A 17,119-nucleotide genomic window follows, 5' to 3' on the forward strand; every position below is an offset into this window, starting at 1 on the left:
ATCACCTACAATACACGATTTTTTTTTCCCCTTTAAAACATGCGTTTGTCAAGTTTCATTCAAATCCCCTTTACAGTCATGTGTCCTAATTCTGCAAAGTGCGGATTAGAGGAATAGATTCATTCAGAACAGTTGTGCCAGGGTTTTCTAGCCCTTAAATAATTTCTCTTTAGAAGCAGAGCTCTTTCAATGCCCAGCACTAAGCATGGCACTCTTCCATGAGCAGTATTTGTGCTGTAATGAGCAGAGATGTTTACTTTAGACACGACTGGGATAAAAAATGGGAATGTAAGAAGCTGGAAGAGGTAAACACAGCACTCATAGGATTTCTAGCTTCATTGTGTTTGTGTGTGAAGTACTCCTGCCTGCCCTTGGCTCAGTGAAAACTCTTTTTCTGGAAGGATTTGGCATTCTGCAGTGCTGGAAGGGTGGTTCTAAGGTGTGAAGGAGCTCTGGCTTGCTGCTGCAAATTAAAAGTAGAGTTTGTTTAAATTTCTCCAGATCAGTCAATTTGGATCTCCCATCCCTCTCTTTAATGAAGGGATGATGCTGCTGTTGCAGATGCTGCAGCAGAGTTCTCAGGGATGTCAAAAGCCAAATAAGCACCTCAGAGAAACTTGAGCACAGGTTCCAAGTTTTCCAAAGGCCTTTTCCTGGGAGGATTTGGCATTCTGCGGTGCTGGAGGGGTGGTTCTAAAAACCTGCTTTTCCCTGGAATTTGTGTGGATCTCCCATTCCCTTTTGCTCCCCCAGGTGTCCGTCACCCCAACATCATCTGTGACTGCTGCAAGAAGCACGGCATCCGAGGCATGAGGTGGAAATGCAAAATGTGCTTTGACTACGACCTGTGCACCCAGTGCTACATGAACAACAAACACGACCTGTCCCACTCCTTCGAGCGCTACGAGACCGCTCATTCCCAGCCGTGAGTCCTCTTCCTCCTCAGCAGATTTGTGGGGTTCAATTCCATCCTGGGGCTCTCCAAAACCTGCCCTGTGCACCCCAGGGGTCTGCAAAATAACCCAGCAATGACTTAGAACCTAAGTAAGACTTGGATAATTCGTAGATCTATTGGGCGGTGCTCAGGTTTTGCTGATTGGGTTGGGTGACCAAAAAGATTTGTTCTGGAGAATAATTCCAGGTTTGTTCTGGAGAATAATTTAAATTTATAGGGCTCAGTTCCATCCTGGGGCTCTCCAAAACCTGCTGGGTGCACCCCAGGGCTGTGCAAAATAACCCAGTAGAACCTAATTTGTACATATCTGTGTGATTTATACATCCTGCAGATACGGCAGGCAGTGTTCAAGTTTTGCTGATTGAGTTTTATGACCAAAAAGATCTTTTCTTTTTAGAATAATTCCAATTTATGGGGCTCAGTTATATCCTAGGGCTCTCCGAAACCTGCTGTGTGCACCCCAGGGCTGTGCAAAATAACCCAGCATTAACTTAGAACCTGACTTGTACGTGTCTGTGTGATTTATAAAGAAATTCATGTAAATCTATTGGGCACTGCTCAGTTTTTACTGATTGGGTTTTAAAAGGTTTGTTCTGTAGAATAATGTCAGGCTTGGTTAGGTTTTATGAAGCTGCTTGAAAAAAAAAAAAAAAGGCAGCAAACAGAAATCTGCAGTGTTTTTATAAAGTGACAAAAAGAGTGATTTCTGCTCTGGTTTTTCTCTTCCTCAGCATCCCCCACAATTAAATAATTTCTCTGACATGCTTTGCTATTTGCTGTTCTCAGGCCACGGGAGGCTGGCAGGGATCTTACACTCTCAAATTATCGATTTATTCTTGGGGTCTATTCACTGAAGAGCAGCACTTTCTCACTTACTCCTGGGTTTTTTGGAGTTGACTGCCGCACTGGTGCCTGTGGAACAGCATCTGTAATTTTATGCTCCTCCATGATTTGCCAAAACATGGGAAATCTGTTCTCCTGTCCTGAGGAAGAACTCAAAAATAGCCTCAGCAGTACTTTTATTTGCATCTCCTAAAGTGGGCATGGAGATGAATCATGTAATCCTCTTGCCTTCAGGAGAAGGAATAAGAAATCAGCTTATCTCTGTCATTGATTTTCTTTTTTTTTCCTTTTTTTTTCTTCTTTTTTTCTTTTTTTTTTTTTTTTTTTCCCTTGGCCTGCCTTTGAAAATATCACAGTGCCTTGCATCCATCTGTGGAATGAAAAGTGTAATTACTGTTTTCAAGGCAGAGGTGTGGGATTTGCAGCTGCTTTTCCTGCCATGTGGGAAGCTCTGCCTGCAGCTGATTTTGCCAGAGTGGTGCCAGCGTTGGTTGAGCCAGAATTCCAGAATTCCGAGTCCTGGCAGAGGAGGGATGTTGCTGGCCAGAGAATCTCCCCTCTGAGCTCTGAAATTTGTGTTTATCCACCAGATTAGGGTGTTTCTGGAGCTTGTGTTAATATGAGAAGCCAGCCAGATCCTACTGTGAAATGAGCTTCACAATTTGGTTTATCTATAAAAATACACATCTCTATAAAAATAGACATGAGGGGGTTTTTTCTCTTTCTATTAATAACAGAGTTATCTCCAAGTAGTTACTCAGGGATGCCTGCTTGTGTCTTTTATTTGAGCTTTAAGGTACATCATTTTACTCACATTTAAGTTAAAAATAAAAGAGGCACTGCTGCAGAGCAGCCCCAGTTTTCTGCCCTGTGGCTGAGGATTTCCCATCCCAACCCTGCAGGTGGGAAATGCTTTGGGCAGCAGGGTCCTGACCCTCCCCAGGAGCACCTGGGATGCTGTCTTGGATCAAAAGGCAGATTTGTAGGTAATTTCTCCCCAGGACTCATCCTCTGCAGAATTTGATCTTTTTTTTTTTTTTCCTTGAGGAATCTGAGTGGTGGAAGATGGAAACAGAGCAATTTTCCCTTCCAGGGCTGGTCTGTGCCTGTGTCCAGGCTGCTGCTGGAGTTGGGCAGTGCAGTTCTTGCTGTCAGGGTGAAAAAAGGAGCTTGGAGCATGGCCAGGAGCCCTGCCAGGGCCAGGGCTGTCCTGTGTGAATTGTTTGACTTTGCCAGAAACTGCAGCACCACTCTGGAATGTCAGGGAAGCACTGGAGAGCTCTGGAGGTAGAGCAGGATGTGATGTCTGATGGTGCTTTTTGGTTGGCTTGGATTTTTTTTTTCCTAAATCCTTTCACCTTTTTAATTTTTTTTTTTTCTGTGAGCGTGGCTGGATGAGTAGTTAGAGAAAATGTGATACAAATTAACTTAATTTGACAAAAAAACAACTCTAGACATGGGCCAGAATGCCTGATACCAAATCTTTATAAAATCAGCATTGTTCTGATTTACATTGCTGTGCATTAGCAGGAATAAGGATCTTCAGAATAACAAGCAGCTTATAAAAAAAAAAAAGGAATTTAAAAAAAAAAAGAAAACAAAAAAGAGACACAGCATGAGTCTGTCAGGTGTGGCAGTGATTTCTGGGAGCCTCCATAAGGGGCAAGGATAAAACAGCAGGTTAATTGGATAATGGAACACCTTTCCTGCTGTTCCTGCCTGGCAGGTATTGATTCCTGCCGAGTTTTGGGATGGAGAGGAATTAGAAATTTTCCAGGAAGAGGCTCCCCTGTTGTGGAAAGCTGCGGTTTTAAAGCTGAATGAAAGGTTCACGTTGTGGTTCTTGGAAGTCACTCAGCGTTTGGAGCAAACAGGGTGTGAGGAACGGGTTTGGTTTCAGGATTGGACCCGAGGGTGGCACAATAACTGCAATAAATGTGTGTTTTCTGCACCTTTCACACCGGGAGCTGCCAAATTAAATGCTTTTTACTCAGAAATGCCTCGCAGTGCAGGGGCAGGAAGCAGTGGGAACATCTTTGCTTTAATGCAAGTGTGATTTGTTGGTGGGGGGTTGTGGAGGGTGCTCTGCATTAAGGGTGCAATGTCCTGGGGTGGAACAAAGGGCACGGATCACCTTTGAACAATCCACGGAGAGAATTTCTGTGGAATAAGGGAGGTCTGAGCTGTGGAGACACTTTGCCTTAGGCACTGCAGCATCCTTTTCAAGAGCAGAACTTGCCTGCTTATGACTCACTGGGACTATTGCTTAGATCACTCATCTCTATTTTTCTTTTTTCTTCTTTTTTTTTTTTCTTCTCTTCTAACTAAAGTAGAAGATAAAACCTTTGCCAGTTCCCTAAGGACAAAAAGAGAAAAATCAGAGTATTTAAAAAGCCGTGGTAAATGCTGTGTGGATTTGGGGTTTGTAGTTGTGTCTCCTTTAGAGACCAGGATTGGCAGGGAATGGGGATCCTTTGGTTCTTCACTAATTCCTGCTGCTGCTGCTGCTGCCAGGGCCACCTGAACCAGGCAAGGCCAACACATCCCTGTTTGTAGCAGGTCACTAATCCCAGGATTTAGGAGGATTTAACCCCAGACAGGCACTGCAGAGGGTTCCCAATCAGTTTTCTAAAGAGGCTTTGAAGATGCCTTTACCTGAAGGCTCTTTCAGCTCTTAAAATGACCTGAGTTTGAACTTTAGGTGACAGGAGGTGCTGATTTTTTTTTTTTTTTTTAATTTTGCTATTTGAGGTAATCTCTTCCTGACCTCCTAATTTGTTATTTTTTTATTGGTCTTGTTTGGTTTGAATTTTATGGCTGTTGTGGGAGAGGCTTGGCTTAAAAGGATGGAACAGCTCGGTTTTGCTGAAGAGCTTTTTTCAGAGTTGTTGTATCCATTTGCTGAATATGTGCTTAGTAATTGGGAGATAAATCAGTGCCTGTGAGCAGGGCAGCAAAGCAAAGCTCATCAAGTTTACATTAGGGCTGGAAAAGTCAGGCACACTCTGGTGAGTTCTGCGAATAATCAAACCTGAGATAATCTCATACAAAAGATGAATGTTGTTCCATTCCCATGCAGCACCAACATTTTTGCTTGGATCACCTGCTCAGGGCTGGGGCTGAGTTGAATTTCAGATGTGGTGCATTTTACCCAGGCTATTTTCTAGCCTTCTCTCACCAATAAATCACAACCTCAGTAGTTTTTCACAAGCTCTGGTTTGTTTTGTTTTGTTTTTTCCCTGGCAAACAATGGAGCTGGAGGAGCCAGCGAGCTGCACAGGGAAATGTTTTGTGTAATCAAGCACAAGAAATACAAATATTTTCTCCCACTGTGTTTTATCCTGTAGTCAAAACAGAAATTGCAGTTATTTTCATCTGTAATTCTTAAACCAGCTCTGTCTGGTGGAGTTACCAGCTGGATTTGGAAACCAGATCCAGGGACAAGTGCGTGCTCTGATTTAGGTCTGTGCAGTGCAGGCCCATTCAAGGCAGCTTCAATAAATCCAACCTCCCATCTGTGGCTGCTTCTGCTGAGAGCTGAACTAATCCAGCAGCTGAGTGACAACTGCTGGGTGTTTGATTACTGGGCAATAAAGGGATGCAGGTTTATTTACATAGTAACCTTCTCAACAGGTGTTATTTATACAGTGGCAGTTTAAGCTAAGAAATTTGGGTGAGGAATATTTGGAATCAGATGAATTTATTAATATGAATTTTTTTTTTTTAATCTGTTAATGAATTTGTTTGATTTCACTTTAGGAAAAAGTAAAAACCACCATGATTTGCCAGATAAATTGACTGTGCCTCCTTAAAAAACTCCAAACATGAGCACCCAGGTGTATTGTCATACTGGGGCTTCCCTTGTGTCATTTGGATTATTCTGTTTGATTCCTAGAGCAGGGATTGTGCTTCAGTGACACATTTTATCTTTATCTTTTCTGGAATTACGTGATCAAAACTGCAAGCAAGAGAAACCTTCACTGAACCAGCTTTAGACTGGGTTTTGAGCTGATAATGATGTTTGGAGGATGATGACAAGACATTTTCACTCCCTGTGCTCAGTGGTGTTTCTTCATCTTTGTGCAATATCCTGCCTTTAAACGCTCTGGATGAACATCTCTGAGAGCACAGTTGGGAAAAACTGTCTGCAGGAACCTTTTTAATTCCCATGTGGTATCCTTGGTCTGAAACCTTCCCTGCTGTGGCTTTCCAGAGCAGGATTTGATCCGAGTTACTTTGGGGGTTACCAAAAGACCGCAGCCTTTACTTACAAAGATACAGCTGGTTTTGTCAAGATCTGGGCCTTATCAGGGAAGGAGAGGATTGAAAAGGGAAAAAATCTGGGTAAAGACAGTTCCTGAAATAGTTTTCTGTGATCCTGATCCCTCTCCAGCGTCCTTGTCTTAGTCTGGTTCCTGCTTGAGCAACCAGCAGCCATCTGTCAGAACTGCCTTCCTTTATCCTTTGCTGGAAGAGCTTCAGGAAAAGCTTTGCTGGGGGGGATTAGAAAAGCTGAAATTTCTTGCATTGAGGTCACTTTTGCCTGCAGTTCCTGCAAGATCTTCATGTTGGCTTTTCTGGAGGTGGATCTTCGTGTGTCATGGCAGGGATGTGGGTTTGTGTCTCCCACGAGTTGAAAATCCAGTTGGGATTCTTGTGATGTTTATGGCCTGCCACCCTACAGGGTGACCATCCCTTCTGCTTCCCGGTCCCCTTCACTGTGTTTATTTCTTTGGGTAAGAACTTTCTGCAGCAGAAAAATCTCACGAAACTCATCAACCATGCCTGGCGTGAAGGAGCTCTGGCTTGCTGCCGCAAATTAAAAGTAGAGTTTGTTTAAATTTCTCCAGATCAGTCGATTTGGATCCCCCATCCCTCACTTTAAAGCGGGGGTGATGCTGTTGTTCCAGATGCTGCAGCAGAGTACTCAGGGATGTCAGAAGCCAAACAAGCACCTCAGAGAAGCTTGAGCACAGGCAGAACATCCCCAGGGAGTGGTTCCCAGCCTGCTGGAGAGAGCCATGACTTCATTCTGTACAGTACATGCTCCCAAGTGCTTTCTGGGCTCTGCAGTAATTTAATATCCTTGGAATTTGTAGGGCAGAAACGGCTGCAGACTTGTGCTGTCACAATTAACGTTGTTATTAAAGGCGGTATCGCAGTGATTAAATTTATCCCCAGGGGTATTTTTGCATCACGCTGGGTAACTTTGGTTGTTGTCCAGTATTTGGAGCAAAACATTGAATTAGATTAAAACCTTGATCGGAATGATGGGCTGAGGACATCTGGTGCTTGCATCGCTCTTTGGCGGTGCTGGTCAGGATTTTGGTGAGGCTGGGGAAGGAGGGCAGTTCTGGTGGGTGGCTCCCCAGCATCTCAGCAGCACAGGAAGGTGGAGTTCCTTACATTTTCCTTCTTTAAGGAAGCTCAGCTTTCTAAATTGATCAGCTTTGGATTTTTTTGGTCCCCCTCCACAAATTTCAGAGGAAGTGGCAGGTTAATGTGAGAGTGTTGAGCTGGGGAATGACTACTGTTACATGATGATCCAAAAGGGGAACTTCTGCTAAGAATAGAATGAGTGGTGGATATTTTGCTATTTAAACATCTTAAGCTCAGCTCAGTTCTTTATTTTACTATCGCTAAGAATCCTTGCCTTGAATCCCATCCATTGTGAGAGAAGGGTTATTGGAGGAGGGAATTATATTTTTATCACTTTGTCTCAGGGCTTGGCTCAGACATCTTTGATAAATTATTAGAAAAACATTGAACAAAATGCAGTGCAAACATCTAAGCTGTTCCAGAGGCTGTACCCAAATCCATGCTGGTTTTTGGAGCCAGTCTGTAGTGCCTGACACAGTGGAATAAAAAGAATGCTGAGCAGTGGCTCTTTATAGCTGAGCTTTTCCCTCCACTGTCATTATCTTCTTTCATAACAATATCCAGCCTTGATGGTGCTTAAACCAGACAAAATCTGAACCCTCCAAATACAGGGCCTTCGTCTTCCTCCTGTTGAGCTCCAGCCTGGCTAATTAAAGAACATTCAGTGTTTATAAGAGCGAGGCATAAAATAATCTCTCCCTCTTTTGAAACACACGAGGTTGTAAACCACAGGTGGGAGGTCTGGTAACAGGTTGAGAAAAGTAAAAGACTTAAGCATTTACTGGATAAGTAAACAAGCCATAAGCTTTTTATCCTCCTGAGTCTCCACCTTCCCTCTGGAGGTATTAGATGGAAAAGAAATGCAGTGCTCTGAGGTCAGCCCTACCCCCAGGAAGCTTCCCCTCCCCTTGGCCTGTGGAACAGCTGCTGAACTTGGGTTGCTCTGTCTGGGCTGGGAGTTGCCAAGAGCCTGTCTGGCCCCAGGGGCATGGATTGGGGCACTTTCGCAGTCACCTAGAAAAGGGGATTGCACCCTGGCTGATTTTGGTGGCTTGGTAACTGATGAGAAGGCTTTGTGGCAGCCTGGGGACAGCACACCCAGAGCCAGCAGAGAGGCTGCGGTGACACTATGGGAATTGGGAGCTGCTTTAACAGGACATCAGACCCCCTGTTCACCATCACGTAGGTACCTTTTTTCCTTTTCCCTGCAGCTGGGGGTGGGTCTGTGCCGGGGGTCTGGGGTGCAGGGCAGGTGGGAAGGTCTGGGAGAGCCTGGGAATGCTCCAGCCACAGCGCTGCTGGTGTGAGTTGCTCTGATTTTCTGGTTGAGCTCCATGAATGCCTCCGTGCAGGGCCACCCCAGTAATGTCCGTTACCCTAAGGAGAAGGATGGTGTTCCTGTGACAGCCCTCAGCTGCAGCAGAGCTTTGTCAGTGTCTGTTACAACAACAAACTCATTTGTTTCCTCTGATTTTGTTTTTTCCAGGGTCCTAGTGAGCCCTCGACAGAATCTGACTCGCATCACATTGAAAGGGACTTTCCAAGGGGCTAAAGTGGTCCGTGGGCCTGACTGGGAGTGGGGTAACCAGGATGGTAAGCTGCTTTTGGGATGTCCTGTAGAACACCATTTGAGGGGGTTTTTAATGTATTTAGAGGGTTTTTTTTATATATAGGGATGTCCTGTAGAACCATTTGAGGTTTTATATATATGTATATGTGTATATATATATTGAGATATCCTGTAGAACACCATTTGAGGTTTATATATATTTATATAGATAGATAGATGTCCTATAGAACACCATTTGAGGGTTTTTTAATATATATATATATGGATGTCTTGTAGAACACCATTTGAGTTTTTTTTAATATATCTGTATACATACAGTATTCTTTTATTTTTTCAAATGGCTGGTTGAAAATCCATGTGCTGAGCAGCAGAGCTTCTAGGGGAGTTGTTCAGGTGATGCAGGTGCCTGCTCTTCAGAGTAATTAATACCCATTTTTTTCTTGTATGGGTTGTTTGTCACGTATCTGTGACACAAACCTTGTCCAGGGTGTGGGGAGGAAGTTTTGCCGCTCCTCTCTCACACATGTGAAAACCACTGGGAGCCATCCTGGAAGTTCTCGTGTGAAACTGTAGATGCAGAGCATGTTACAAGAAAACAAAGACTCCTCTCTTCTTGGAAAAGCTTTAATTGATAGTGGAGAGTTTGTCTGACTTTGTGTACAGCATCCATTTTCTTTTGGAGTTCTGTGGAATGTCCTTACTTGGATACTTTAAAGAACAGTGAGGAGAAATTGTCTCTAAGGAGGGTTTCACATGGTGCACTGATGAAGGACTCTGGGGTCACTGGAGAACGGTTCCTGCTTTCTGTAGGAATTGAAACCTACAGGCTGAAAATGCAGTGGGACAAAAATACCTTTTTAAAGCTGCTTTTGGGGTGTAATGCCTGTCCCCGGGTCACTGATAGCAGTTTCTGTGTGGTGCTGCAGGGCCAAGGGAGCTTCCCTGCCCGTTTGTCCCAGAGCCCTGCACACACGCTGTGATGTTTACAGCTCCTTTTACCCCTGAAGAATTAAGTCAGAAGTTCAAAGGTTTCCAAAGTTGACTCTGCCATTTACTGCACCTTCTGTGGAGGACTTGGGTCCTTGCAGGGTCTGAGAGCAAAAGCAGCTTATGCTCAATACAGCTTATCCATCCTTTTGAGATCAGGGCAGCATTTACATGTCTGAGACTTGTGGTGCTGACGGTGGTGCTGACCTGAAAGCAGCTCCCTGAGCAGGAGCAGTGAGAGGAGCCCTAAATCCACCCCTCAGCTGGTCTCTGGTTTTGGTAGAACTGCCACCAACACCCAGTGTCGGTATTGTGCTTTTTCGATGTGCTGATGAGTGAGGAATTCAGCTCCCTCGAGCTGATTTCAGAACTTCACAGACAACCAGAAGTTCCTCAGTGAGGCAGATGTTGCTGTCCCCATTTGGGGAAGTACTGGGGAGGTGCTGGGACTTGCCCAAGTGCACCCCAGAGTGTCTGTGAGGTTGGGAATCTGCAAACCCTGATTGCCTTCACAGGGTTCAGTGTTGTCTCTTGGATCACAGCACGTCCCAGTGCCCAGCCAGCTTCACCTCCACACATCCATCCTCCTGCTCTGGGTTCTTCCAGCTGCTCCTTGCTTGAAGAAAACAAAGTTTATTTGATGTTCCCCCACATGGATGGTGCTGGGGAGAGATTTGAAGACCCTGGGTGGGTTTTGCAGCACCGCTGAGGTTTTTTTTTGTTGCCACAGTGTGGTGCCATGACACTACGTGTGCGTTCCCTAACCTGGCCGTGCTCCTGCACACCAGGAATCCTCCACAGAATCATTCCAAAACGAACGGCTCGCTGCCTTTCAGCAGATTTAACGCAGAGATTCCCTCCTAGTTGGTCAAAATGAGTGGTCTCATGATCCAGTTTTCCTGATTTTTTCACTTCTTTTCCCCTCAGGGGGTGAGGGTAAGACCGGCCGCGTGGTTGATATCCGGGGCTGGGACGTGGAGACCGGCCGCAGCGTCGCCAGCGTCACCTGGGCAGATGGAACCACCAACGTCTACAGGGTGGGCCACAAGGGAAAGGTGGACCTCAAATGTACTGTGGAGGCTTCTGGGGGCTTCTACTACAAGGAGCACCTCCCAAAATTAGGTGGGTGGAGACAAATCTTTGCTGAGAGAAGTCTTTGTTGAGCAGTTGTGATTCGCGCGGCCGTTGGCGCTGGAGCCGTTCTTTGTTTTTATGACATAAAGCCACCTCCTGATTTTTTAGACTTCCCACGTAACAGGCATCATTTGAGAGAATTTGGTTTGTGTGTGAGCATACTGCTCGATCTCAGAGTGGTTCATGAAACAGTTTGGCCTTTCAGTGGTAAAACCATCAGACACCCACAGTTGTATCCCAAGGAATACAACTTCTGCTGGAAATGCAGGAAATTCCCAGTCTGTTACAGAGAACCCAACTTTTCCCACTTTTGTTACATTTGTCCATCCAAAGCTTTTCATTCTTCAGGCAAGCTGTTGTTCATTGTGCTTCTAGAGAGCAAACACTCTCCTGGTGGAGCCAGAAGTGTGTTCAGAGGGGGAATGTGACCAAAGGGAGACTTTGGAGAATGGAACAGCCAAAAATTAGAAGAAGTGATGGGAAAAGGTGATGTCTGCACTGGCAACTTGCTGCAATCCCCCTTTCCACTTAAGTCCAAGGAAACTCCTTGTGCTTTTGGACTTGAAGCTTTTTTTTTTTTACCCAGGTGTAATTTAGGTGTGGGGTTGTTTTTCTTTTAATGAGGTGCAGGGACCATCTTTGGCCCCTTTGAGAGAAAACAGAGGGGTCTTGTGTTTGCAGCAGCAGAGTCAGGGTTTTTATCAGATTTTTCAGATTAAACTTCTCAGGCAGATTTTTATCAGACTTTTCTCCCCCTGAGCAGCTTGGCAAGAGCATGAGGGGAGGGAAGGGTTGGATGAGGAGCTCAGTTCCAGGGGTACGGCTGCATGGGAAGGGTGGGAGGGTAAGGAACTCCTCGGAGTGAATTCTGGGCCTGCCTGTGGATGGGGAGAACTAATTTTGGGTGCTGTGTGGGTGTGTCTGAGCAGCAGTTGTGGGTGAGTGGATTGCTAAGAACAGCTCCTGGTGTCTGCCAGGGCCTGAGAGGCATTCCCTGCTCTGCAGAGGGACAAAATGGGTCTTGTTAAAGTTGCTTATGTTTCATTAAGATCCAGTTAGAGTTAAATCCTACTCTGTGGATTGTATGGGGCATGAAAAGGGGTTTGCACCTTTCTGCCCCAATCAATGTTAATTCCAAACTCTTGTAAGGAAGCCAGTGAGGCAGGCCAGGTGTGTGACATCCTGGGAGTGCTGTCCTTGTTGTCCCCAGGGAAACCAGCCGAGCTGCAGAGGAAGGAGAGCACAGACAGGCATCCCTTCCAGCACGGGGACAAGGTGAAGTGCCTGCTGGACATCGACATCCTGCGGGAGATGCAGGAGGGCCACGGAGGCTGGAATCCCAAAATGGCTGAGGTACGTCCCTGGATTCTCCCTGGCTACAATTCCAGCCTCTCCCTCGTTCTGCACTGCTCAGGAAGTTACCACAACGTCTTTGTGTGACCTTAAAGTTGAACTGGATCGCAAATACAGAATATTTTTTTAGCGATAGGACGCTGGAGTCAGAGTTATTTTTAGGTTCTGTTGGATGAGAATGGCCTTGTGGATCCCTGCAAAAGTCTTGGAAGCAAAAAAAAACCAAAAAACAATAATAGCTGGTTTGTTTGTTTTTAAATGAGCCACGGATCTTTTCTTTGGTGTTCTGGATCCGTTCCTTGTTTGGCTGCTTTTGTGCTGTGCATTACTGGTAATTAAAGTTATGTGTTTTGTCAACACTGGGCTCCGTCCTTGGCCAGGGCTAAAATTTCTCAGCCCATATCATATTTTTGGAGCTTAGTCTTGCCTTTAAATTGAAGAGCCATCAGTGTGCTGTCACCTTTGTGTTTAAAAAACCCCAGAGAGTAGAGGAAATAAAGATAGAAATGGCACCTATCACTCTTAATAGCATAAATAAACACGATAAAAACTATCAAGATGTGTTAAATATCTATCCTGGCCAGACCGGCCCTATAGGTGAGCAGACTTTTTGAAATCAGGCTTTAAAATATCAAGGCAAACTCTGTCATTTCAGTTTCAGTGTGGAAAACTCTTAACTGGGCATCAGCCTCTTTTTTGGGGTTTTTTTGGTTTTTTCAGCCTGGCAGGCAGGGACTTGGCATCTTCTGATGCACTTTTAGCAAAGTTGCCAAAGGAGCCATGAGGTTTTTTTATTCCAGAGGTTGTTAAACCTCTGTGCTCCTGAATTCCTGGTTTTGGGGAATGCAGGGGTAGAGAGGGATGAGAAACAGGAACCTCCTGTCACCTCAGAAATTGGCATTTTTTTACCTCTTTATAAACCATGAGCTGCTCAGGACCTGCCAGAACAGCGCATCTAGAACCCTGCACCACCCAATTTTATTTTGTTTTGTGTACCTTGCCCCTTTTTCTCCTCTCAGAGTTTGCCTTGCTGATGTTTTATAATGCAGAGCAACGCTGGATTCCCTGCCCACCTCTGTCATTTGGAAAGAGGACAATTTGTGCTGCATTTTAAAGCTTTCCTGCACTTTGTATTCCTATCCCCCTCCTCCCCCAGTGTGCTGATCTTTCAGAGGAGCTTTTAGAGGAGCCTTTCCCCTCCTTTTTGTAGAAAAACAATGTTTGCATCTCATGCAGGCATTGGAAATGCTGGGATTAATGGGAAAAAGCAGGATTTAGGATTGGGAAATGATGGGATTAACAGGAAAATGCAGAATTTAGCCCTGGGAAGTGCTAGGCTTAGTAGGAAAATGCAGAATAAAGGTTTGGGAGCACTGTGGGTGAGAAATGCTAGGTGATTTAGCCATCCATACCTTGGATACCTTCTCTCCCCGCTATTAAACAACGTGATTTATTTAGGGGCTTTCCCCTCCTTTTGTTTTTTTTTTTTTGGTCATAAGTTCATTGGCCAGACAGGGACCGTGCACAGGATCACGGACAGAGGGGACGTGAGGGTCCAGTTCAACAGTGAGACCCGCTGGACTTTCCATCCTGGAGCCCTGACCAAGGTAGGTGCTGCCCTTGGCCTGGGAATGCAGCAGGGAGATCACTGAACCTGCTGGGTTAGGGCTCAGAGTGTCCCCAGCAGGTGCTGCAGGAGCACCCTGCTCTTCTAAACACAATTGTCCTGGTTTATCAACTTTTGCGTTTGCAGATCCTTAAGGTAAATTCCATTTCTTCGTTTCAGCTTCCAGGCCCTCATCCTTCTGCAGCTGCCTTGCCCTTGTGATGAACCTTTTCCCCACATAATTTCCCTTTGATTTTTTTTTTCTTTTTTTGTTCTTCCTTGTTTCTGTCTCTTCACGTTGTTCCATTTTGCATCTTTGCCTCGCTTCTCTCTGATTTCTTTCGAGTCTTTAATCCAGCCCTTCTAATTTTGTGGCTGCATTTCTAAAGCTCACAGCTCAAACCTTCCCCAGAGGTTTGAGGACTTTGAGAAGTGGATGATTAGAAATAGAGATAATTAGGTATAGAAGAAGCTGCTGGAAGACCACAAAATTCTGACCTGAGCAAGGTCACAATGCTAAAAACTCCCAATACGGGTGGAAAATGCAGTGTCAGATTGTTTTGCACAAAATTAGTCTGCTCTGAAAAGTGTGTTTTGACACTGCTCCCTTCCTAGCCCGGTGATCAGAGGGAGCATCTGGCAAATTACCAGCAAAGATAAACCCTGGTTTCCCTTTTCTGATTTAAATAACAAACAGATTGAACTTCCTTATTAGAGTGAATTAAAATCTCCAGTGCCAAGCCAGGTGTAGCGAGGAGATGGACCAAGAAAACTTCCATGCTTTATCTGGTATTAATTATAAACGATTTGGAGCAAAGTAAGTTAGGAAACTGCCTGTTCCAAATTATTTCCCTACTTAAATCTGCACTTGGCTTAAGAAAGAATTGAGCTGTGTTTATTTTGCAGCTCAGTGGTTACAGCTTTCTTGGTAGCTGCATTTATGTTTTGCAATGCTGTTTTTTGACTCAGTGGGTGTCTTGTTTGTTGGGATTTGGGGAGTGGGGTGGAGGGGCTGATCGCTATTAGTTTTTTTGTCTGTGTGTGTGTGTGGCTTCATCCCCCAAAAGCTTATGACTTTCTTTTTCTTGTAGCTCAACACCTTTTGGGTTGGTGATGTGGTCCGGGTGATAGATGATATGGAAACAGTGAAGCGGTTCCAACCTGGTCATGGGGAGTGGACAGATGAGATGGCACCTGTGAGTGCACGCCAGTTCCAGTTCCAGGACAGTCCAGTAAACCTCCTGAGCTTCCCCAAGCCCTCAGCACTTAGACATGGGCTTGTATCCCCCCCCAGAATTCCTGCTGGGAAGTCCCTGCCCAGCCCCTGGTGACGCCGTCGTGTCCACGGCACCCAAACGGGACAAGGGGGAATGTGACAAAAAGGATTTGGCTGCCACCAACTCACGTGAGAGGTTTCCATCGCCAAAGTTCTCTTACACCCTCCCTGATTCTCTGGAATGAGGCAGGGAGGTGGAAAAAATCAGCCCAAGTATGGCTAAAAAGTGGGATGCAGGTTCCTCCAGGAGCAGTTAAAGCCCAGAGGAAACCGTCCCCAATTCCCGGATTGATCAGTTCTTATCAGCCCCTCCCTCCCCAGCCATTCCCAGTGTGTCTGGGAAAACCCTTCCATGGCAAACCAGTGAGAGAGAAACTGGTGAGAAACCCTCTGGTGTCCTCGAAGTGGGAGCTGTCTGCGAGTGTGTCACTTGTCCAGTGCTTCTTTTCACACAGCAGGAGCTGCAGCTTTACCAAAAAAAAAAAACAACAACAAAAAAAAACCCAAACAAAAAACCCTGGCTTTGGGTCTGGGAACTGCAGCTTTGGGGGAAGGAAAAAAAAAAAATCCTCTTTTTTTTTCCTTACAGACCCTGGGGCACATTGGGAAGGTGATCAAGGTTTATGGGGATGGAGATCTGCGAGTGTCAGTGGGGGGACAGTCCTGGACCTTCAACCCTGCCTGCCTGACAGCCTACCAGAGGGAGGAGGAGGCCAACCTGATGACCACAGAGAGTGCCAAGGAATCCAAAAGTGAGGGACAAACCTGATCCCCCAGGGGCTGGGAGCTCTTGGATCCAGCTCTTGGGATGGTGGGAAAATCCAAATGTTCTTCCCTGCATGGAGAAGTGAAGTGTGGCTTATTGGGCAAGCAAGGCTGGGTCTTAGGAAAATACAGGATTTAGGACTTGGAAATGCTGGGATTAATGGGAAAAGGCTGGATTTTAGGACTGGGAAATGCTGGGTTTAACAGGAAAATACAGAATTTAGGACTCACTGAAGTTTAAGACTTGGAAATGCTGGGATTAACAAGGAAATCGAGAATAAAACTTTGCTCTGCCTTACTGGGCAAGCAAAGCTGGCTTTAATAGGAAAATGCAAAATTTAGGACTTGTAAATGCTGGGATTGAAGGGAAAATAGAGAATAAAACCCAGCTGTGCCTTAGTGGGCTAACAGAGCTGGCATTGACAGGAAAATACAGGTTTTAGGACTGGGAAATTCTGGGTTTAACAGGAAAATACAGAATTTAGGACTTTGAGTTGCTAAGCAGAGCTCTGCCCTAGGTTCAGTATTTGCCTCATCCTTTCTGTGACTCAGTTCCCTGTTCCATCCTGTTTCCTGTACAAGGACACTGATTCTTGAGGGCTTGTGAAATATTCCCAGGTCCCTGCGTGGAACTGTTGTGAAATCAACAATTGTTTTGCCTAATCTGCCCTGAAATCGAGTTTGGGATCACATGGTGCATGGAGGGGATTTTTTTTTTTTTTTGGTGCTTTGCACATCTGCTCAGGAATTTTTTTTTGTGGCCTGACCATCCTGATTTCCTCTGGGTGTCAGGATCATGTGGGAGAGAGCACAGACTTGCCAGGATTTTTTTTGTTTTGTTTTCCTGATGTAGACGGATCTGGAGCTGTTTGCTCAAGTCAGACTTGAGGCAGAACTTGCAAAATTTTTTTGATTTTTGCACCGCTGAGGAGCTGTGACACCTGTGTCCCCTCAAACACTGAGAGGCGTGTGGTGACAGGTCCATTTTTGTCTCTTTTTCAGGTACTTTGGTGACTGTCCTGGAGAAGCTGCTGTCCCAGAGGACGGAGTCAGAGCATGCAGGGTGCCTGGTCATTTGTGCAGCCCTCAACAGCGCAGCCAAAGTCCGGGAGCTGCTCCAGAAATACCCAGACAAGGCAAGTTTGGGAGACAAAAATGGTTCTTTTTTTCCTTTGTTTCTGCTCTTTAAAACGTCATCATAAAATTTTGTAGTCAAGGAGGGGAAAGGATGTGAGAAAAACAACAGATTTG

The 17,119-nt window shown here is 45.3% G+C and overlaps 1 protein-coding gene across 3 annotated transcripts in view; it reads left to right on the forward strand.

Annotated features, from left to right (window-relative positions):
• The window catches only part of MIB2 (MIB E3 ubiquitin protein ligase 2), a 42,241-nt gene that overhangs the window by 12,021 nt on the left and 13,101 nt on the right, over positions 1-17,119 (forward strand). The window contains exons 3-10 of one of the 3 annotated variants that reach the window (XM_066202840.1): positions 754-925; positions 8,664-8,770; positions 10,662-10,856; positions 12,079-12,221; positions 13,721-13,828; positions 14,919-15,023; positions 15,693-15,855; positions 16,871-17,004. In XM_066202840.1, the coding sequence (XP_066058937.1) occupies positions 754-925; positions 8,664-8,770; positions 10,662-10,856; positions 12,079-12,221; positions 13,721-13,828; positions 14,919-15,023; positions 15,693-15,855; positions 16,871-17,004 (1,127 nt within the window). Of the gene's footprint in view, positions 1-753; positions 926-8,289; positions 8,360-8,663; positions 8,771-10,661; positions 10,857-12,078; positions 12,222-13,720; positions 13,829-14,918; positions 15,024-15,692; positions 15,856-16,870; positions 17,005-17,119 lie in introns of those variants that run through there. The other 2 variants (XM_066202843.1, XM_066202841.1) reach the window with 2 other exon arrangements.

The sequence above is a fragment of the Chamaea fasciata genome, unplaced genomic scaffold (assembly GCF_029207755.1).
Source record: "Chamaea fasciata isolate MVZ Bird 193981 ecotype frontalis unplaced genomic scaffold, bChaFas1.0.hap1 SCAF_23, whole genome shotgun sequence".
Taxonomy (NCBI): Eukaryota; Metazoa; Chordata; class Aves; order Passeriformes; family Sylviidae; genus Chamaea; species Chamaea fasciata.